The sequence below is a fragment of the Leptonychotes weddellii genome, unplaced genomic scaffold (assembly GCF_054177405.1).
Source record: "Leptonychotes weddellii isolate Sample4059 unplaced genomic scaffold, ASM5417740v2 HiC_scaffold_157, whole genome shotgun sequence".
In the NCBI taxonomy this organism is placed as follows: Eukaryota; Metazoa; Chordata; class Mammalia; order Carnivora; family Phocidae; genus Leptonychotes; species Leptonychotes weddellii.
This window is the reverse complement of record NW_027738935.1, coordinates 100,139-122,794: the sequence shown is the minus strand read 5'-3', so window position 1 is coordinate 122,794 and position 22,656 is coordinate 100,139. Positions and strand designations below refer to the sequence as shown.

The 22,656-nt window shown below is 36.3% G+C and overlaps 1 protein-coding gene across 2 annotated transcripts in view; it reads right to left on the bottom strand.

Moving 5' to 3' along the window:
* LOC102731663 (eukaryotic translation initiation factor 2A) overlaps positions 1-22,656 on the bottom strand; it is a 36,145-nt gene that overhangs the window by 5,305 nt on the left and 8,184 nt on the right. The window contains exons 2-11 of one of the 2 annotated variants that reach the window (XM_081809939.1): positions 20,610-20,679; positions 16,890-16,964; positions 13,470-13,588; positions 12,377-12,476; positions 11,950-12,032; positions 10,358-10,431; positions 10,076-10,220; positions 9,776-9,892; positions 6,368-6,939; positions 2,929-3,042 (exon numbers count right to left, since the gene is read on the bottom strand). In XM_081809939.1, the coding sequence (XP_081666065.1) occupies positions 2,929-3,042; positions 6,368-6,939; positions 9,776-9,892; positions 10,076-10,220; positions 10,358-10,431; positions 11,950-12,032; positions 12,377-12,476; positions 13,470-13,588; positions 16,890-16,964; positions 20,610-20,679 (1,469 nt within the window). The remainder of the gene's footprint in view (positions 1-2,928; positions 3,043-6,367; positions 6,940-9,775; positions 9,893-10,075; positions 10,221-10,357; positions 10,432-11,949; positions 12,033-12,376; positions 12,477-13,469; positions 13,589-16,889; positions 16,965-20,609; positions 20,680-22,656) is intronic. The other variant, XM_081809941.1, reaches the window with a different exon arrangement.

Sequence of the window (22,656 nt, the reverse complement as noted above, 5' to 3'; positions counted from 1 at the left end):
ATGAGCACTGGGTGTTGTAAGGAAGTGTTGAATCACTGTACTGTACACCTGAAACTAATATTACACTGTATGTTAACTAACTGGAATTCAAATAAAAACTTTTAAAAAATCTTCTAAAATAAATAAATAATTTTCTAATAAAGAGGAAGAAACATCATTTATAAAAATAGGATTCTTAAGTTGATTAAGCGTCTACCTTTAGCTCAGGTCATGATCCTGGGTCCTGGGATCGAGCCCCACATTGGGCTCCTTGCTCAGTGGGGAGCCTGCTTCTCCCTCTCCCTCTGCTACTCCCCCTGCTCGTATTCTCTCGAGTGCACTCTCTCTCTCTCTCTCTCTCAAATAAATAATAAATATTTGAGGAAAAAAAAAAAGGGAAATCTTACCATTTGCAACAACATGAATGAACCTGGAGGGATTATGCTAAGTGAAATAAGCCAGACTGTGAAAGAAAACACTGGATGGTATCACTTATATGTGGAATCTATTCAAAATAAAGTCAAACTCTTAGAAACAAAGATTAGAATGGTGGTTGCCAGGGGCTATGGAGTGGGGGGAATGGGGACAGACTGGTAAAAGGGTACAAACTTCCAGTTATAAGATGAATAAAGTCTGAGGACCTAATATGTAACATGGTGACCACAGCTGATAATACTGTACTGTATAACTGAAGTTTGCTAAAGAGTAGAACTTCAGTGTCCTCACCTCTCAAAAAGTAAATGTGTAAAGTGATGGATGTGTTAATTAACTCAACTGTGGGCATCTTTTCATAATGTTTACCTATAACAACTTATCACGTTGTACACTTAACAATTTTTGTCAATTATGCCTGAAAATATTAGCTAGGAAAAAAAAAAGAAGAAATCTTATCTACCAGTACTTAAAAGGATACTACTAACTTGTAATATTCAGGGCCAGTAAGAGATCTCTACTCACATGATGAAAGGACAATTCCTGCTTTTATACAAGTCAAATACATGGAATAGATCATTTTTTTTTTTTTTAAAGATTTTATTTATTTATTTGAGAGAGAGAGAGTGAGAGACAGAGAGCATGAGAGAGAGGAGGGTCAGAGGGAGAAGCAGACTCCCCGCCGAGCAGGAAGCCCGATGCGGGACTCGATCCCGGGACTCCAGGATCATGACCTGAGCCGAAGGCAGTCGCTTAACCAACTGAGCCACCCAGGCGCCCCATGGAATAGATCATTATGCTTAGAATGATCTAAACCTGACCGGGCGCCTGGGTGGCTCAGTCGTTAAGCGTCTGCCTTCGGCTCAGGTCGTGATCCCGGGGTCCTGGGATCGAGCCCCGCATCGGGCTCCCTGCTCCGCGGGAGGCCTGCTTCTCCCTCTCCCACTCCCCCTGCTTGTGTTCCCTCTCACTGTGTCTCTCTCTGTCAAATAAATAAAATCTTTAAAAAAAAAAAAAAAAAAGAAAGATCTAAACCTGACCTATTTAAAGATATTTCTGGAGGGGCTCCTGGGTGGCTCAGTCGTTAAGCGTCTGCTGTCCGCTCAGGTCATGATCCCAGGGTCCTGGGATCAAGTCCCGCATCGGGCTCCCTTCTCTGCGGGAAGCCTGCTTCTCCCTCTCCCCCTGCTTGTGTTCCCTCTCTCGCTGTGTTTGTCAAATAGATAAATAAAATCTTAAAAAAAAAAAGATATTTCTGGAGATGAAATATATTAACTACAAAAGAGCACACTGATTTTTTTTTAAAGCTCAGATTTCAGCAGACTATGGTTGCATAATGCAATTCTATGCCTTAAAATAGTAATTGCCTACCAAAACACATAAACAATCTAGAATTGTCAAAATTCAACCATTACTAGCAAGTCTGCATTATCTGAATCTTAAAAATGTGGTCATGATGATTTCACTAACCAGATACTCCTAGCCTAGCTGATTGCACTATCACCATAAGCCATACACAATCATAATTTATCAGTTATTACACTGGTATGGTTTTTCAACTATAAAATCACATAAAAAATTATTTTAGAACAATTCCATTGTTTTGGGTACTTCTGGTGTTTAGACTCCCAGTTGAACAATTTCCTATAGTAATGTTATACTGAGTAACAAAATGGCTTTATGGTCATGCAATTTCTGATCTCTCTTAACAAACATACGCTTTCAGAGAGCAAACCATACCACTTCACACTGGCTTCAACAGAAGGGTCTATAACAAGTAACACACTACACAATCCCATTAGGGTTTAAGGTTTTAAGGCCAGATCCACTTTCCTCACTTCCTCATTATACAAACAGAACTACTCAGAAATTCATAGGCAAACACAAAAGAAAAGGCATTCTGGCTATTTAAGTCTAACTCCAACTACATTTTATAACACAGTAGTCAAGTGTTGGGGTGCCTGGGCAGTTCAGCTGGTTAAGCAGCCTGCCGACTCCTGATTTGGGCTCAGAGCATGATCTCAGGGTCCTGGGATTAAGCTCCATGTTGTCCGCATTGTCAGGCTCTGTGCTCAGCATAGGAGTCTGCTTGAGGATTCTCTCTCCCCCTCTCCCTCTGCCCTTGCCCCTACTCGTGTGCACGTGCATGCATTCTCTTTCAAATAAATAAATCTTTTTTTCAAAAAAAATTTTTTTAAGGATTTTATTTATTTATTTGAGACTGAAAGATACAGAGAGAGAGACCATGAGCAGGGGGAGAGGCAGAGGGAGTGGGAGAAGCAGACTCCCCACTGAGCCAGATCCCAGGACACTGGGATCATCACCTGAGCCGAGGGCTTAACCATCTGAGCCACCCAGGTGCCCCTAAATAAATAAATCTTAAAAAAAAAACAAAAAACCAAAAAACCCATAATAGTCAAATCTTTAGGACTATAATCTTTAAACTTTGAGGCTTAAATTAAGCTAATTTAACCAATTTTGCTTATTTTGTTTCGAAAAGATTAGTGTCCCAAATACCTGTTTTGCAGCTTTCTTAGCCTCATGCTTCCTTTGATTTTTAAGGGCTGTTTTTGATAATGGCTTATCATTTCCTGCTTGTGGTTTCATATTCTGAGGTGGTTCCTCCTCATGCTGTGGAAAATGTGAAACAAACGATTGTGAAATGGAATCCATGCTTTTAAAAACATGTATCACAAATTATACAATTTTGTTGGTGTGGGATAAACATTTTATTAAATTTCAGATCACTGGTAAAGAATATTTCAAAACTCGTATCAGTAGTAGACACACTCCAACTGTCAAGGATGGATTTAATGAGTATCTTCCTATTAGTTGATATATGATGTCTTTCAGTTATACAAGTGCTGGCAAAATACTGTATAGCTTTGTTAAACAATGGAACTTTTCTTAGTACTATTACTGACACATGCTTCATATGAAATTAGATACTAACAACAGCTTCTTCCGGGATCTTTTGGGATCTGACTACTGCCAACAGAAACCCAATTGCCTCATTTGCTTTCTTTGCACAAAGAATTACTTCTAGGTCTTTACATGCAAAATCAGAGATTAGAAGCTTAAAAATAAAAGCAAATTAAAAACTAAAACAGACCAGGAGAAAAAATACCAAATAGGAAGTGGTAACTGCATATTTGTAAATCCAGGATTAACATAATGAAGAGGCCCACAAAAAACTTCAGACTATAATAAAAAAAACAGATAATCATTTCCATCATGAGATATTTATATAACCACCCATCAACTATATTCCACACCAGAAAGGGTGAATTAAGGATAGGATCAAGGAGGAGCTGGTATAAAACATGGTGACTATGGTGGATAACACTATCGTATAACTGAAATTTGCTGAGAACTCAAATATTTTCACCACCAAAAAAAAAAAAAAAAAAAAGCGAGGTGATAGATTCATTAACTAACTAGATGGGAGGAATCCTCTCATAATGTAAACCTATATCAAAACACCATGATGTACACTTTAAATATCTTGCAATTTTACATATCAGTTATATTTCAATAAAAAAAATACACATACACAGGTTTAAGTCATCTCCACAGTTGCTTGAGGCAACAGGGAGCATGTGTGATGGAACTATACAGCTTCTTAACAGGTTCACGTTTACTTACTGATTTCCCTCCAAACTGCTGCTATCTCAGTGTTAACTGTCTCTTAGACTCTATCATACTCAGCACATCAAAAGAACCAGATCTCCATGAAGCTTCTTAAGTACTAGATCTCAGATCCACGTGGTACTTATAAGTGCTATGAGGAAATGGGCAGGGCTCAAACACTGAAGATACAGAGGAAGAAATAAGAAACCATACTGTGACTATCTTAGCTGCATCAACTACTTCAGGTCATCAAAGTTCTGTGTGTGTACATGCTCTACCTGCAGTAACTGAATATTTGAGAACCCACACTTGTAGAACAGACAATTTGATGGCAAGTCTCTTTTACTTCTTTGTTATCCACACTGCATACGTTAGTTAAGACACAGCAGTACTTGCTGAACATTTGTTTTATACATCAAAATTCTTTCCATAGCGGGCTCTCCTACAGTACCTTGCTTTGGGTGAGAAGTTTCTAGTCATAAGAACCTCAAAAAAATGACAAAGCAATTAAAAATGAAGTAAAGAAGGACGCATTATAAGGTCTTCTACACTATGAACATGATGCAGTCACTGACAGACTTTCATTTCAGACACACACAAAAAATCCACACGGCTACTAGGGATCATGAGCTTTTTTGGCTTTAGTACTGTGCCCACTGTACATAATTTCATTTGTTTTTTCATTTATATCAATTATTATGGGTCTGTTTTGATGAATACATTATAAAAGTGAAGGGGTTTTTTTGGAAAGCCAAGAAATACCTCAGTGTAATTCATATGTGAATTTTTATTTATAAAAAAAGTAAGTTTTTTCTTGAGAGAGAATCCCATCTTTTTTTTTTTCCCTTTTACTAATTAACCCTCCTCCTTTGTGAAGTTATTTACTAGAATGTCTTTGTTTCGGGTAATTTCTTGACAGTATTTTTTGCCATTTAGCTCATTTCTGGAATTTGACACAAAAATTTCTCACTGGGCATGTGGTTCCTTCAACTAAAATGATTTGATAGGATCACATAATCACCATGTCACATACAAAAACAAAAATTTAGTGGAAATCTTAAATCTTAAAACAATGTTGGCTTTAAGACTTTCTTACCAAGTTTTATCACTATTTTCAAAGTATATTTCTCTTTCTCTCCCTATCAAGACAAATTAGTTTTATGAATCAGAGAATAAAAATATATACTGATTCAGAATTTATTCCTCTTGTGCTACCATATAGATATTTAGAAAGCAGGATATGTTGAGGTTTCTTCTGTTTTTATCTTAGGTAAGGAAAACTTTAATATAGAGAGAAGACAAATTTTAACCTAAATGCCAAATATCATAAATGGGGCTTAATTTGTTCATAACTTTTATATGCTTTTAGTAAATAATACAACAAAAATGTTTAAACAGAACATTTCAGTGAAGTTAAGAAGTTATAGACCGCTGCTAGATTTTGTGGAGGAAGAAGGGTTATTCTTTTGTTTTTGTTTTTGAGAAGGTTAGGAGTGGCATGAGGGAGGCATAGGAATATTTATCCTCTGAAAAAGTATCTACTTCCCTGAGTGCCTAATATTTAAGTGACTATATATCCCTGTTTTCTTGGTTCCAGTTTACACCTATTGTATGGCCACCTTTATAATACCAGTAATATTGTTGTTCATTCTTACAGAGCAACTTTATTCCTTAACATCATCCCAGAGACTCAGGTCATTAATAAATGCTTCCCCTGAGCTCCAAAATGCTAACATTTTAAAGCAGATGAGAATCTGACCAATGCTCTGGTCCTAACTTTACGATACCGATGGGAACTGACAGCCTAAGGAAAACAAGTATGTTTTGTTTGACCAACAGTGTTTCAAAAATTGAGAAATTTTACATAAGCATCCAGACTTGTTTTGTCTTGGAAAATCAAACATTTTGGCAAACTGGGCCTAAATCTCCTATGGAAACAATCGGCTGCTGCTGTGCAGTTGCTATGGCCTTTAAAGAGGGCATGGTCTCTCCCTTTCACCATTCTCTCCCAGGCACCAAAGCCTTGCATGACCAGCCTAGCCTGACAGGCATCTGAATTTGAGTCCATGATCTCTATAAAGCCAGTATGTCATACTCTGTTCTCTTCCCCACAGATGTAAAACGTAAACTGTTTTAAATTGACTACTTTGTCAATTTGACAATGTTAGGTGTTCACCATCTTCAGCAGTAGGTCCTCCATGGTTTCCACTCTAGAGTTTATATTCTAATCAGGTGCTAAGTAACGCAAGAACATGCATGAGAAAAAGGTCTAGAGAACTCCATACACTGAAGTCTTTTCCCACCAAAGTAGTAAAACTTTACTTACCAGTTTGGAATTGGTGATTGGCTTATTTCTTAAAGCTGGGGGTCTATAAGCTGTTGCAACTTTAGGTTCTTCACTGGGTACATCACTTGGAACCGCTTGGTAAGTTATTGTTTTTACTGGAAATATTCCATCTAAAAATGGCTGCCAAGAAACCTGCCATAATTCTCCATTTGACGGCACATCATACTTGTGTAAGACAGAGCCAGTATAATGCCAAATCTTGTACCCATTATTAACACGTAACCTGGGAGCACACGTGGCTGTTAAAATATGCTCACCGTCAGGGCACCAAGCAAAATAGGTAGAATCAGAGGCCACTGGTTTAGAAATAAGTTTGTAGTTTTTAACATCCCACACTTCCATTTGTCCCCTCAGATTTCCAAATCCAGCTAGTACTAATATATGTCCATGTGGGCTATAGTAGGCTGCATTACGAGGACCAGTTCCAAAGTCAAACACAGGATCACATTTCAAGTTGAAAATTGTCGCTTTGGCAGGCATAAAACCATAAACAGCACAAAACTCAGTAGAACTAGAATTCCAAACGACATCATAAATGGGACCATTTTTTGCTAGAAGAATATAAAACCCAAATTAGCAATAAATCATTACATGAATACAATAGTAGCCAAGTTATAAGCGTATAATACTCATAAACATGTCAAACAGTAAAAAAAAAAAAAAAAATCCAAAAATTAGAAGATACATTACAATTAAAATATTTTTATATGATATACTATGGAGATAAATGCTTTATCTTAATTTCTTTTAAACATTTTGGCACTGTAGGCTCATAGAAACATACATTATTAGTCCTATTAATAAACTAGTTTTCATTAGAAGAGGTAATGTAGGCACACAGGAACAAAATGATATGCCACTAATTAAGACCCTCTACAAAAAGGCAACCCTCTATTATATTCCTTGTATATGCTTTCAGAGTATTTTTGTTTAAATTAAGCATCTCTCTTAAACACACATACACACTCACACTAAAGTTCTTTGCTGTTTCATTTAGTACCCTATCTTGGAGATTTTTCCACATAAGCACATTAAGATCTGCCTCACTCTTCCACTGGTACTGTATTCCTGTATATTCTCAACGGTGAGTGTACACAGACACATCTGTAGGAGTGAACCTGGCTGCTCAAAGGTGTGTACATTTACTCGATAAGGCCATAATGCCCCTCAGAGAAGTTGTACCATTTTATACTGTCAAAAGGTATTTTTTTTTAAGATTCTTTTTTTTTTTTAAAGCAATCTCTACCCCCAACGTGGGGTTTGAACTCACAACCCAAGATCAAGAGTCACATGCTCCTCTGACTGAGCCACCTAGGCGCCCCATCAGCAGTTCTTGAGAGTACATATTTTCCCCTCACTCTCCCTCACGCCTTATCTGTGCCAAGCTACTAAGAGAAAAACTGTTCACTTGTCTTCCTATTTCTTTTATTATAAACTAAGCACCTTTTAATATATTTATACATAATCTTGTTTCTGTTTCTGCAGACTTTTACTGTCCCACGCTTATTTTTCTCTCCAGTTATTGGTCTTTTACTTATTTACTTAATAGATTAACAAAATTCACCTTTCTCATATTCATCCCTTGTCCATCTAAAAAATTTATTCCCCAATTTTTTGTTTGTCTTGCTTAATTTATGGGCTTTTCTTCCCACCAATGTAGAAATCTATATATATTTTTTTAAGAATATTTATTTATTTATTTATTTGAGAAAGAGAGAGAGCGAGCAAGTGCGCACAAGCAGGAGGAAAGGGAGAAGCAGACTCCTCACTGAGCAGGGAGCCCGATGCAGGACTTGATCCCAGGACCCTGGGATCATGACCTGAGCCAAACGCAGAGGCTTAACTGACTGAGCCACCCAGGTGCCCCTAGAAATCTATATTTTATATATTCACTTTTCCTTTATTATTCCGCCTTGTTAGAAAATCTTTTTTTCACTTTTAAGATTAGAAAAAAAGGTTGGGGTGCCTGAGTGGCTCAGTCAGTTAAGCATCTGACTTTAGGTCACGTCATGATGTCAGGGTCCTGGGATTGAGCCCTGTGCTGGACTCCCCGCTCAGCGGGGCATCTGCTTGTCCCTCTCCCTCTGCCCCTCCCCCTGCTCATGCTTGCTCATTCTCTCTCTCTCTCAAATAAATTAAAGAGAAAAGATTAGGAAAAAAGGAAAAAAAAAATCAACTTTAGAATCAGTTTATCTAGTTCAAAAAAAAACACCTAACGGCATTTTAATTTTTAGGTTAATTTGGAGAGAAATGACATCTTCATAAAAGTCTTTTTTTTTTTTAAGATTTTACTTATTTATTTGATAGAGAGAGAGTACAAGCAGAGGGAGAAGCAGACTCCCCGCTGAGCAGGGAGCCCGATGTGGGACTCGATCCCAGGACCCTGGGATCATGACCTGACCTGAAGGCAGACGCTTAATCAACTGAGCCACTCAGGCGCCCCTATAAAACTCTTCTTAATAAAGGTCACACTCGGGACGCCTGGGTGGCTCAGTCGGTTAAGCAGCTGCCTTCAGCCCGGGTCATGATCCCAGGGTCCTGGGATCGAGTCCCACATCAGGCTCCTTGCTCAACAGGGAGCCTGCTTCTCCCTCTCTCTCCTTCTGCTTGTGCTCTCTCTGTCAAATAAATAAAATCTTAAAAAAAATAAAAATAAAAATAAAGGTCACACTCTGTCCCTTAGAAGTTTTGAAGTTTTCTTCCCATTAGTCCTATTTATTTCTTGCCTTTATGTTAGTCTATATGGGATCTTTCCTTCCATTATGTTTTTTAAGTGGCTGTTTATACTGTGACTTCATGTACATGCACAGATATGATTCTGTTTTCTCCTTTCAAAATTGTGTATTTATTCTTTTGATCAGTTACACTGACTAGGTCTTTCAGAATGTTAAATTATAGTAGAAAGAGGAGTCATCCTTGTTTCCTTTCTGACTTCAAAGGGAATACATAGTTTTTTTATAATGAAGTTTATCTTACTTTTACATATTCAGTTCAAAATGAAAAATCAAGAAGTTGCCAGAATTTTAGAACTGTATTATTCTACAGCAATTTATATCATCAAAACAAAAGATGAAATGGTAACATTCCTCAGTTCTGAAGACAATGCTAAACCCACTAGACCAACTTACTGTCATAATAAGTAAGTCCCCAAAGAGTTGCTACAATGAAATTATTTCACTTATCAAGTTCCCCAGAACTAAATTAACTGGATTTTGTCAAAATAATCTATGTGTGGGGATGACAGTAAGTTTATTAACTAAGAGAAATTTCGCCTTAAAGGCTATTAAAATATTTGAGTTTTATCACGTGATCAAGAATTTGGATTAGATTCTCTTTATGGCATAGTGCTCTATTGTTTTATCACAAGAAGATGACTGGGATACTCACGCAATTGCACAACAGCACTTTCTCCATTTGCTGCAATGTAGTGCAGTGTTTGTTCTCCATAGTAGGATGCTCCTGTCTTGTCGACATCTGTGCTAGCTATTACTAACACAGCAGTAGCTGTAACAGTAAAAACTTTAGTTAAGATTTAAAACACAAATTAACCTAATGGTGACAAGAAAAAAAAATTAAAAAATGTAACAGAGCACATTTTCATTAAATAAGCATTGATACTCTTTTTTTCTAAACATACAGGAGTATGTCTCAATACTTGATAAATGAGATAAAATATAATCATCATACCTTTTTTATTCCATAGCATTGTAACCTTATCAGCTTTAAAGAAACTTTTATTAGCTAAAGCTGCATGAGGTCCATCAAAATTGGGGTACTGATACAATCTAACAAATGAAGGTGCACCCTTACTTCCTGGAACATAGACAGCCACCTGAAATACACACATATAAATCATCACTTCGTTTTTTGAGGCATATAAACTAAGATGGACATGCTTTTACAGTCACTAAGAACCAGGAAAAGGTTTAATCTAATAACATTCCACATGAACAAAAACACAGAAATTACCTTGTAAGGTTGGGGTCCAGGTGATAACACAAAATCATTAATTTTTTGCAAATGCAATTTATTTGCAATTGTGTCTAAAAAAAAAGGAAATAGTGTTAGATGGAAGAGAGAAGCTAATAGGAACATGATCAATTCTGAATGCATTATAAAAGATTAATGTAACTATACATGGATACTACTCATTGTAGTCTCATGTAGGTAAGGCAGCATGGTGGAGACAAGGTGGAGTAGGGACAACACAGACCTACACTTGAATTCCTACCCAGTCACTTACAAACGGGGAGACCTTGGTAAGTAACGAGACTGCACATCTAACTCCCACTGACTGATTTTAAGAGAACAGTGCTCTTTCCTATATAAATGGTACCACTAGGTAACCAAGTAGTAGGTGGGGGAATTTCTCTATAGAAGTAATATAGCTTATAAGAGATAGGGGAGGTGGGGAGACTTGGAAAATCACCAATTTGTAACCACTCATGAAATAATGGACCTAGGCAATGAACATTAATGTCAGCTAATCCTACGAAATTAAAGACCATAAGATGTTATGTGCTTCTTGATGAAAGAATTGAGCACCACTTATGAGGTAGACTTGCCCTCATCTCCCCAAAAAAGAAGAATCTGAAGCCTAGCAGTTCTAGATCCAAGTAGCTATTTAGGGGACAGATGAACATGTTAAACTATAGGACAGGATACAGTAGCAAAATTTAACTATGAGAAGATATATGAAAAATAACCTTGTTTCTTTAATAATAAATCTCAAGGGGGGGCACTCCCACTGATAAAAATCAATCAGTGAGAGTTAGATGTGCAGTCCCATTACTCACCAAGGTCACCCAGCTAGTAAGTGACCGGATAGGAATTCAAGTGTAGGTCTGTGTTGTTCCCACACAGTGTGGAAGAGATGGAAAGGGAACCTATAGCTTAAAAGAAGCTTAAAAGATATATGTATCAATTTGCAATGTGAGGAACCTTATTTGGAGCCCACGTTTAAAAAAAAATTGTAACATTTGCAATTATCAGAATTTGAACACTGACCAGATATTTTATAATCTGTGATAATGGTATTGTGGCTAAGTTTTAAAAAATTAAAGAGCCCTAATCTTCAAAGATACATACTGAGATATTTATAGGAAAAATCATGTTATGTCTAGGATCTGCTTTAGCAGAGTAAGAGAGGTGTTAGGTAGAGAGATGTATGGATGAGGTAGGACTGACAATGGGTTGAAGGTTATTGGGACTAGGTGTCTACTTTTATGTTTCAAATTCTACATAATAAAACATTTAAAAAATTTGTATCACAGAATTTCAATAGCAACTAAACTCAGAAAGAGTTAATACAATGTCTTTATGTAAATGTCTTAATTTAATAGCAATTATTAGATAATAAAAGCTTATTTTAAAAGAAAATCTTTGTTATAGAATTTCTTTAGTTAGCACTTAGACTTATAAAAGTTATTCAAATGAATTAATATAACAGCAATTATTAAAATATTAACAGTATTTAGGAGGAGCCTATGATACCATATAAGGCAATAAAACTATATACATTTATAGTACATAATAAATTTATTTCATATATATTTTCATACTAAAATTGTTGTTTTCAAAGAAGTGAACTTCGTTGTTAACATTTCGGGCACAGATAGTTTCATCTTCTGACCAAGAGGGACACCTATGTTGAAAAGAAAGAATGTGAACAAAATTTAGACAGGTATAACCTCACATGTTAACATGTTGAAGTTTGTGATAATTCTATTTAAGGAAAAATACTTATAAATTGATGTCAAGTCAGATCCTAGTAGAATTTGTACTAGAAAGATATTCTTTTTCATTCAAATACTAAACAAAAGTAAGGTCAAGTTTTTCCTCTATTACATTCCCACATACAAAATCCCTAAAGATCTAGATTTTGGTCTGACAAGTTATTTTCTATACGAATACCTGAGAAGAAATATTATACAATGAAGATATTTAAAATATTTTGTAAATAATCAGTATTTTAAAACATTTATTTACCAATTTTGCATTTTTTTCTGGATGAAAGACTTCAAACATGTACCCGTTTTCACATCATAAAGTTGTAGGTTGGGTATTCCAGCTGTGCCATCTTTAGAAGCTAAAATAAAAACAAAATTTTTTTGCAGTAATTGTCTCCTAACACTAGTAAAAAGAATTCATTCTTAGAACAACTTTGAACAAGATTATAAAGATCAAGTAAAAGAGTTGCTTTAAATCAACTTTCCCTTTTAGCTTTAATTATGTATTTAATCATCCATTCCTAAAGCTATGGACAACATGACAGCTGTTTGAGCAAAAGTTCAGCATTTCTGAAATGAGTTAATTACTATAGATTTTAAGAATACTTAAGACACTTGTTTACTAAGTTTGACATGGTTTGCAGTTAAATGGATTAAATTCTCTTATTATGAAATCTCATGTGTGTAAGTCAAACACACAAACACACGAAGTTACATATACTACTCATGATTCTCAATTTCCCTTTTATTTACTTGGAAGTGAAGATTCATTCAAGTCTATGTCTCTTGGAAGAATAAACCTAGAGGGTTTATAACCCAACAATGGACTATTATATATTTAACTCAACAATGCCCACATTATTAAAACATGTTTAAAAAGCCCCTATACCAGTTCTAAATTATTATTCATCCATGAAGCACAGCCATATAACATACTATCTTGTCTTTATATATGTTAAAAAATGGCACACCATTCCCTACTCTTTGTCACATCATACACATTTCTTACATATTGTGTCTATTATACTTCCTCTTTGATTGACAATGATTATTTAAAACATTTTTCATTTAAGGGTCATTATTATCCTTAATTTTTGAGATCTTCTCCATCCAGTGATTATTCACTTGAGCTTTTTCTTTTTCTCTATCCCATGATGAATCTTTTCACTAATTTGAAATTACTTAAAGTACATTATATTGGGGCAATACAAGATTCACTGCTCAGTAAAGATACAAACACTATTTACTATCTAATGATTAATTACTTTCGTATAAGGTTATAAACCTTCTCTTTTTTTCCCCACTGAATTGAATTGGTCCTGTCAATATTTTTACAATTGGAAAATACTTACTAGTATAAGGCTGCCACGTTGCCAGGACAGTGTTTTTTGGTGAAAACTCAAGGCAAACTGCCTTTGGGAGGTCGAAGGAGTGCAGCAATCCCTTGTTAGTGACATTGATAACATTTATTCTGGTTTCAAAAGAAATTACTTCAGCAATGAAATACTGTTTTAAAATAGCCAGCACTATCCAAAACATTCATGCCTCTTCTCAAATACAGATTGCTATAAAGTGGTCATTTTCATAAAAATCAATTTTCAGTTAATTCTAGAAAATATCCAATAAACACCTTAACAACAACAAAAACTAAGTGTACCTTTTACCAAAATGCCCCTATATAAGGTTAGTATTAGGAAATACAGACTTAGCAGAAGTATATAATAGATGATTCCATTTTTAGCTGAAAAGAAAACAACAGGCCTTTAAGTGGACACAGAACTAACCTACAGATAAGCTGAGGTATATCAAACCAAGGGAAAACAGAGGTGCTAAACCAAAAGTATATTTTTTAATTTGACTAAATGGAAGTTGTAGCAGCCGTGAAATCAAGGAGACTTTTGCTGTCTCAGAACAGCAAAATCTTAAAATCTCAGAAGCAATCTCCAAAAGATAAGACTTACTATGATATGATAATGATAAAAATTATAATAATTGTATAATAAAAGCAGTTCCATTTTTTGGATGCTTTCTGTGAACCACGTTCTGATCTAACCACTTTATGTACAAACGTTTTCACATTTAATCCTCACAGAGACTTACAAGATAGGTATTATCATCTCTATTTTACAAATGGTAAAAGTGAGGCTTAGAAAAATAAATGATTTGATGATTTCTCCAAGATCATACCACTGATAAATACCAGAGTCAAGTTTTAAAACCAGTTTGGCTTGACTTATCTTATGTACTCTTTGGGGTTAAAAAAAAAAAAAAAAAGATACTCCATCTTACTTTAGAAATTGCTTAAAGTTACTTTGGCCTACTCAAGTTTGTGCCACTGGTTTAGGATAAGCAGAAATTGGTAAAAGATTTCCATTACAGAAAGATTACTGCATACTGTTTAAACACACACACACACACACACACACACATACACACACAAATACACAGGATTCTTTACAAGTTACTATAAACTACAAATTTTAGAATTACATGAAACTTTTTTTGTTGTTGTTGATAGCTTTTAACAGCTATTCTTAGTTTAATAAAGAGTATTTATTTATACTAAAAAACCCCAGATATTTAAGGAAAAATCAGTTATAGTTTCTGATTAATTAACTATGACCTCAGCAAAGACCACAATCAATACACTACATCTGTTTCTCTTGGCCCCAGGAACATTATATGTTGTTGTGGCCACAGCACTTTAAGGAAGTAAATGCTAGAACCAGGGATAGAAAATATCTATTAAAAAGATGGACATAACAAATGGGCACATATTAAAAGGGTTCAAAGTTGAATCCAATAGAAAGCCAATGGGGATATGAAATATATAAAATAACTGTGAAGGTGAAAACAGACTTATTCAACCAACTCTAAGCTAGTAGAATAAGGGATACCTCAAAAAGATAATAGACAATGAGAGGAAGTATGGTATGTCCCATTAGAGTTGAGAGTAAATTTCTATTAACTCATTACTCAAACTAAAATATAGATTTTAAAAAATAAAACTCAAACACCGACAATAGGTTACACCAAAAATAAGAAAATTTGAGAGTACATTCTTTGAGACTGAGATTAAGACTGTCTGTTAACATTGTGGATAAGGCCCAATATGATTATATTCTTTTTTTTTTTTTTAAAGACTGCATTCATTCTTTGAGAGAGGGAGAGCGAACGGGGGAGGGAGGAGTAGAGGGAGAGGGACAAGCACACTCTGCGTCACGTGCAGACCCCAACACGGGGCTTGATCCCAGGACCCTGAGATGACTTGAGCCAAAATCAAGAGCCAAATGCTCAACTGACTGACCCACCCAGGCACCCCCAATATGATTATATTCTTAATAATTTATGAGTAGTGGTGTACTGGCTGGATTCAATAACTTAAAAAAATAATGAAGTGATTAACATTTTTAATTACAATAACTAATTCTGCCAGCTACTCATAGTCATAAAAAGTGAATCATCTAAAAAAAAAGTGAGGGGTGCCTGTGTGGCTCAGTCAGTTAAGCGTCAGCCTTCGGCTCAGGTCATGATCCCAGGGTCCTGGGATCGAGCCCCGCATCGGACTCCCTGCTCAGCAGGAAGCCTGCTTCTCCCTGTTCCACTCTCCCTGCTTGTGTTCCCTCTCTTGCTGTGTCTCTCTCTGTCAAATAAATAAATAAAATCTTAAAAATAAATAAATAAATAAAAGTGAATCATCTAATTCAACACAATCTTTTTAGCATTAATTTTTAAAAATCATGTGTTTAATCCAATCTGACTTCAGAATCCATCACCACTATGTAAGAAACAACATTTAAAATGTACTTTTCATACAAATGCATACATTTTCTCCTTTTTAAAAAACCTAAGGTAGGGACACCTGGGTAGCTTAGTCGGTTAAGCATCTGCCTTCGGCTCAGGTCATGATCCCAGGGTCCTGGGATCGAGGCCCACATCGGGCTCTCTGCTCAGCAGAAAGCCTGCTTACCCCTCTCCCACTCCCCCTGCTTGTGTTCCCTCTCTTGCTGTCTCTCTCAAATAAATAAATAAATAAAATCTTTTTAAAAAATCTAAAAAAGAAAAAACAAAAACCCTAAGGTATTACATCTGGTTAACAACAACAAAAATAACTTTAAATCAAGCAACAAATATTTAGGCATTTTCCTGGTTCTTTGAACTGAAATGTTGTAGTGACTATGGAAAAATTAAGAGTGATTTTCTTAGCAAAATTATGAGTATTTAATCAGAACTTTTTCTTTTGCAAAACCAATTTTGTAATCTGATTATTTTATATAATACAGACTATACTAATATACTTTTGAATAATTTATAAAATACTAAAATGACATACTTTCATATATAATAAACTCATAGAAATAATTGTAGACAGTTGTTACTAATTTAATAGCAAAGATATACGTATCTAAGTCTAAGGTAAGCAAGCAAAGAGAATTACTCTCTAAGTGTTAGTACAGAACTTAAGAAACCCTAACCACTAACTAGAGCACTATTTAAAACTTCTCAGCTTCTCCAGCATTAAATTAATTGCCCCTTTTCATATATTACTTTTTAATCCTAAGAAACAAGGTAAGTCAAGTCATGGCACATAAATAGAAGCTAATAACTTTAGAGTTCTATGGGAGTTGCGTCGGAGATAATACCTAAGTACATCATGACATTAAAAGATGGACTTTATTAACGACACCCAAACACATGTAATTCAAATAATGCCACTTATGTTTTATACCGATGATACACACATAAAATATGTTATATAAAGAAACACTAACTTTTCTCCGTTGCCCCAGGCAAACAAGGTGCCATCCTTACTAAAGGTATAGACTTTGCAATTTTTCCCAGATTCCCTGAAAATGACAAGAAAGTTTAATAAGCATTAATACTTTTCAAAAAACTGTGATTAAAAATTTACACTTACTACTAATTTAATGATTATGAACTTACATAAATTTAAGAAGTAATTCCAAAATGCTTTAGTCTACCAAATGCCTTATCTCTTACAATGCAGTGCCAACAACCACTGTAAAGTAAGGTGGAAATTGATCAACAGATCAATCTTAAGAAGAAAACGGAGCTCTTTTGGGTGAATAACCAGTTTGTATGAAAACTCAAAAATGTAAGTGAACGTGGAAGTCACTAACTGTCAGGCCTAACCTTGAGAGGGCTGAAGGATTTCAATATGGAGACTTTGTGAGGAATTCTCCAGATCACCTGCATAACAACATAACTGGATAGAATATCCTCAAGTCGCCAAGAAGTGCCCCTGGATTTGAAGGACAAAGATCTTCCATCAATTTCTGATGTATAGAGACAGGAAGTGTAACAACAATAAGAGGATCTTCACACTAAGTAAGTGTGGACGTCAGATTCTCTATAAAAACAGACCTAGGAAATCAGACTTCTTGGCAATATTCTATCCAGTGATCAAAACTTTGGGGCGCCTGGGTGGCTCAGTCATTAAGCGTCTGCCTTCGGCTCAGGTCATGATCCCTGGGTCCCGGGATCAAGCCCCGCATCGGGCTCCCTGCTCAGCGAGAAGCCTGCTTCTCCCTCTCCCACTCCCCCTGCTTGTGTTCCCTCTCTCGTTGTGTCTCTCTCTGTCAAATAAATAAATAAAATCTTAAAAAAAAACCCACAAAACTCTTAAGTACTCTATCTCTCAACTGGAGATGGCTACTAGGAGTACATCTCCCAGTGCTAAGGAACACACAAACAGAAATGTGTATGTGGGCACATGTAGAAGTCCACAGCCATTTGAATTATTAAATAACAAGCACTGAGAACTGAGCAGTACATCCCCCTTAAACTGGATACTATATTTACATTATTAATTCATCTGAAGATGACACTCGTGTTTCTGCAATCACATAATAATGGTAGTTTAGCCTCAGCTTGTAGTTACTGACCCATTTTTTGTCCTCTTCTCACATAAACAACTATCACCAAGAGGTCCTCCATTCTACACTTGTGCTGCAACTTATTTCATTTAATACCCAATCCTTGGATACCCAGGTTTTTAAAAGCTCCCCATGTCATTCTAGCATGCAGCCAAATTTGAGAACCACTCATCTAAAAGCTTGACTAAAATCAGGTTGTTTTTTATTTCAACCTGCATAGAAGGTTAAGTGTCACGGAGTTCCCATTACTACCCACCAGGAGATACGTGCTGTCTCCTCGTTCTACTCTTAGTGATGCTGAGACTGTCCTGGACTCATTATGTGTGTGCCTCCTCAGATTCACCTTACCTTTCCTGCTTCCAGGCCTCAGTTATTCAATGAAGAGACCTGGCCACCTCATCTCCTAACACCACTGGTTGTCTCAGACTCTCTAGGAGTGAAGGCCGCATTTTAGCAGGGCTTCCACTACGCCTATTGCAGCAGCAGGAAGAGGAGCTCCGACACTCAAACTCAACCTGAATAGACCAAAAGAGGCTCTGGCTGCAGATAACATTTCTTATGCTTCCTCTCCACAACTGAATGTTCTGAGGCACTGTGGTGCCTTATAGCCTCTCCAGAGACATTTTGCATCACCAAGCAGCCTGGCTATATTTTGTGCATTTGTGGTCAGCTCAGTGCACCTCACATTATATTTGCTTTCACTTCTTCCTTTACTTATTCCCTTCTCTTGGTTCCACCACCCCCCGCCCACATTCCTGCTGCCTTGGGATTATACGCCCCAGTGAAGTGCATGCAGCACAAAAGCTTTGACACAGACTTGTTTACTAGAGCAGTGCTTTTCAAATATCAATATGCATACAAATCACCTGAGGATCTGGTTAAAACACAGATTCTGATTCAGTAAGCTGGATCAGGGACTGAGATGTTATATTTCTGCACTGGCTCAAGGTGAAGCCAATATAATATAGCTGTTCTTGAGCTCATACTTCCTGTATCATGGTTCTAGAGAACTGGGGTCTAGTAAAAAACTGGGCAATAGATTCAGGTGATGTCAGCCTGATTATAAAGTTCCCCACCGATAGTTCATCTAACAGTTTCAGCATCTTTTGATGATCATTTGCCCAGATCAATAGTTCTGAAAGCAGGCTCCCCAGACTTAGAGCTTTGGCATTACTGGGGAACTTGTTAAAAATTCCAATTCTTGGGCCCCACCCCAGATCCAATGAATCAGAAAATCTGGGGAGGGAGCAGCAATCTGTGTTTTAACAAGCTCTTCAGAGAGTTCTGATGCATGTTAAAGTTTGAGAACCACTGACAGATGATTTCTTTAAGATTACAACGATTATCTAATCCCATCATTCCTTTTGTATTAACTGGAATTCTCCTATAAATAAGTTTTCCTCATCAATAATTTGTTTACTCTGAAAAACTGTTTGTACGGGAAAGGCAAAATAAATGCTTGACTCCTTCTCTTGATTTATCAGTTTTCAAAGTAATGAGCGAGGACCCCATCAACCTCCAATGCTGACCAATAAAGATCTGGAGAGAGAGGAATTTTGGGTAGAGTGTTTATATCCTTGAATGTCTTAATCCTTTCAGTCATGATTCTTTCCAATTCTCAAAGTGCCCCATCTTAGGTTAGTGAGAACCCCCTAAAGTTGACTCCTGTGACCCTTTAACAAAGCCCTGTTAGTCTTTTATAGCTTCCTTGCTTTCTGGCCCAAGACGTCTCTAGCTCAATTCTTATATCTTCTTTCTAGACCTGCAGCCAGTCACTTCTGCAAGGAACTAGTTCCTGTTAGTAAAGAATGATGTTTAAAGATCACAATCTGTGAGGCAGGGGTATTCACTGCTACTAGCTTATCACTGCTTCTCAACCTTTTTCAGCGGACAGAACTAGAAAATACAAATGTTTTTATGAAAAGAAATCATGAGTTCATATCGATATATGCGTCTATCCTTTCATTCTTAATGCTGAAAAATCTTGGTTTCTAATGATGTTAATATAATTATTTGTTTTATCATACAATGGATTTAAAATGACAATTATCAATTTTCACTAATAATTGTTACCAATAAAATGACTGAATGCATTTCAGAATTTTGCATGTCATCATACGGTTATGCCACCAACTTAATACTTTTATTATAATTTTCTGTTTACCCATTCATTATTTCTTTTTAGAAAAAAATTTATCTGTATCTATCTAGTTATATATATATTTTCTATTTCCTTCCTTTCCTCTATCTTTTTCATTGTCTGATTTCATGACGACTATAGGCAGTGGTTTGGCTACCACATTTGCAAGTTTTTCTTCATCCCCCAAGATAAGATTCTTCGAAGCTTAAGGCTTGAACTCAAATATACTAAGGTCTACACTTTTTCTTTTAAACATGCTGAAGCTATTATTTTCAAATCTAAAGATCAATCATTTTTCTTGATAAAGAATATGCATTCTTTCCGTCTTCTGTTAATATTATGTAACACACCCCAAGAAACCAGCCTATCCTTTCTTGTTCAGAATATAACAACAAAAATAATTTAGGATGTATTATACAGTTCCCTATTACATCAGTCAACAATATAAACCATACCTTGAAAACAAAGTGCTTTCTGTAAAATGTGGTGGTCCATTTACCATGTACAGTCCTTCTGATCCTCGGACTAAAGAAACAAAGTGGAAAGAACCACCTTTAGTTTGTTAATAAATACTCAGTAATCACAAATATTTTAAAAAACAAAAAGCTTTCAGGGGTGCTTGGGTGGCTCAGTTGGTTAAGCGTCTGCCTTTGGTTCAGGTCATGATCCCAAGGTCCTGGGATCAAGTGCTGCATCGGGCTCCCTGCTCAGCAGGGAGCCTGCTTCTCCTGCCCCTACCCCCACCCGCTCATGCACTATCACTCTTTCTCTCTCTCTCAAATAAATAAAATCTTAAAAAGAAAAAGCTTTCAAAGTATCAATGAAATTACTAAACATTTCATAGAACTACAGAACGTTAGCATTAAATGAGTACATTTTTCATTAAATAAATAAGAGTGCATTTTTCTTAACCCTATTGCATGAAATCATGCAACTGCTGGGAAATTAATACATAATGCAATGGAATGAATGTTTATGTCCCCCCCCAACCCCCACCCAATTCTCAAGTTGAAACCCTAATCCCAATGTGATGGTATTTGGAATTGGGGCCTTTTGGAAGTAATTTGATCATAAGGGTAGAGACCTTATGAATGGGATTAGTGCCCTTCTAAGAAGAGCCCCAGAGAGCTAGCTAGCTCTCTTTCTGCCATATAAGGATACAATAAAAAGTTGGCAGTCTGCAACCTGGAAGAAGAGGAAATATTAGAAAACAGGGTGGCTGTGTGCTTTATACAAAAAAAATAACAGGAAAATACAGAATATATCCAAAGTTCTTAAAAAATGTAAGGCATTAGTAATATATTTACAATTTCTCAAACTAAGAGAACAAGTAGGATGAGACACATTCATTTACTAAGTTCCAAATAACAGTAATACCCTAAAAAATAAAGTGGGAACAGAGTTCAAGATTAAGCAAAACCATCAATAGAATTAATTATATATATTTATATTTTTTTTAAAGATTATTTATTTATTTGACAGAGAGCGAGCACAAGCAGGGAGAGCGGCAGGCAGAGGAAGAGGGAGAAGCAGGCTCCTCACTGAGTGGGGAGCCTGATGTGGGGCTCCATCCCAGGACCCTGGGATCATGACCTGAGCCAAAGGCAGACGCTTAATGACTGAGCCACTCAGGCGCCCCAGATTACTTATATATTTTTAAATGGCTGAATTAGAAGTTTTTAAAGCTGAATCAAAGAAAGTGATTCGTTCATTTGAAAAAAGCTTACTGAGTAAAAAATAAAAACTACCTCCCAGACCCTATGTTGAGTACTGGAGATACAACAGGGAGGAAAATCAGTCTTGTCCTGACCTCATTAATCACATAATTAGTCAAATACATGGAATTCTGTAAGTGTGCTTAGTGCTACAAAGTAAAGATCTATGGGGCCAATCCAGTGAATAGGGAGTTTTGATCTAAAAATGGAAGATTAGGGAAAGTGCCATTGAGTACAGGATTTGTGTACTGAGATCTGGAGGATGGGTACAGTTAACAAGCAAAGAAAACAGGAACAAGTGCAAAAATTCCATGGCAAGAGAGATGAGAGAGCATCAGAGGCCTTTATGGAAGTAACTGGAGGTGGCCGAAGTCAGGCAACGTTGGTCTGTGGCCTAAGGTGGGAAACTTCAAAAGGGTTTTAGGTGAAGTTCTAGAACCAGATTTGCATTTTGAAAAGGTCAATCTGGTCCAGTGTAGAGAATAAACTGGAAGAGATTAAGAGTGGATAAGACTATTCAAGACAGTTCTGCAGTGGTCCCACAGGAGAGTATGGAAACTTGGACTGATGGGGGGCAGGTGAAATGGTGAATGAGTGTTCAATATTTAGGAGATAAAACTGGCAGAACTTGTTGATGAGTTACTATTTTATCAGCTAAAATTCTTGCTAGCCACAAAAGTTTAAGTGCTGAATAGAAGAAAAACTTATACTAAAGTTCATGGTTATATTTTGATCTGCTTCCTTTTCTGCCAACTGTTCACAAATCTTCTACTCTTCCCTTTACTGA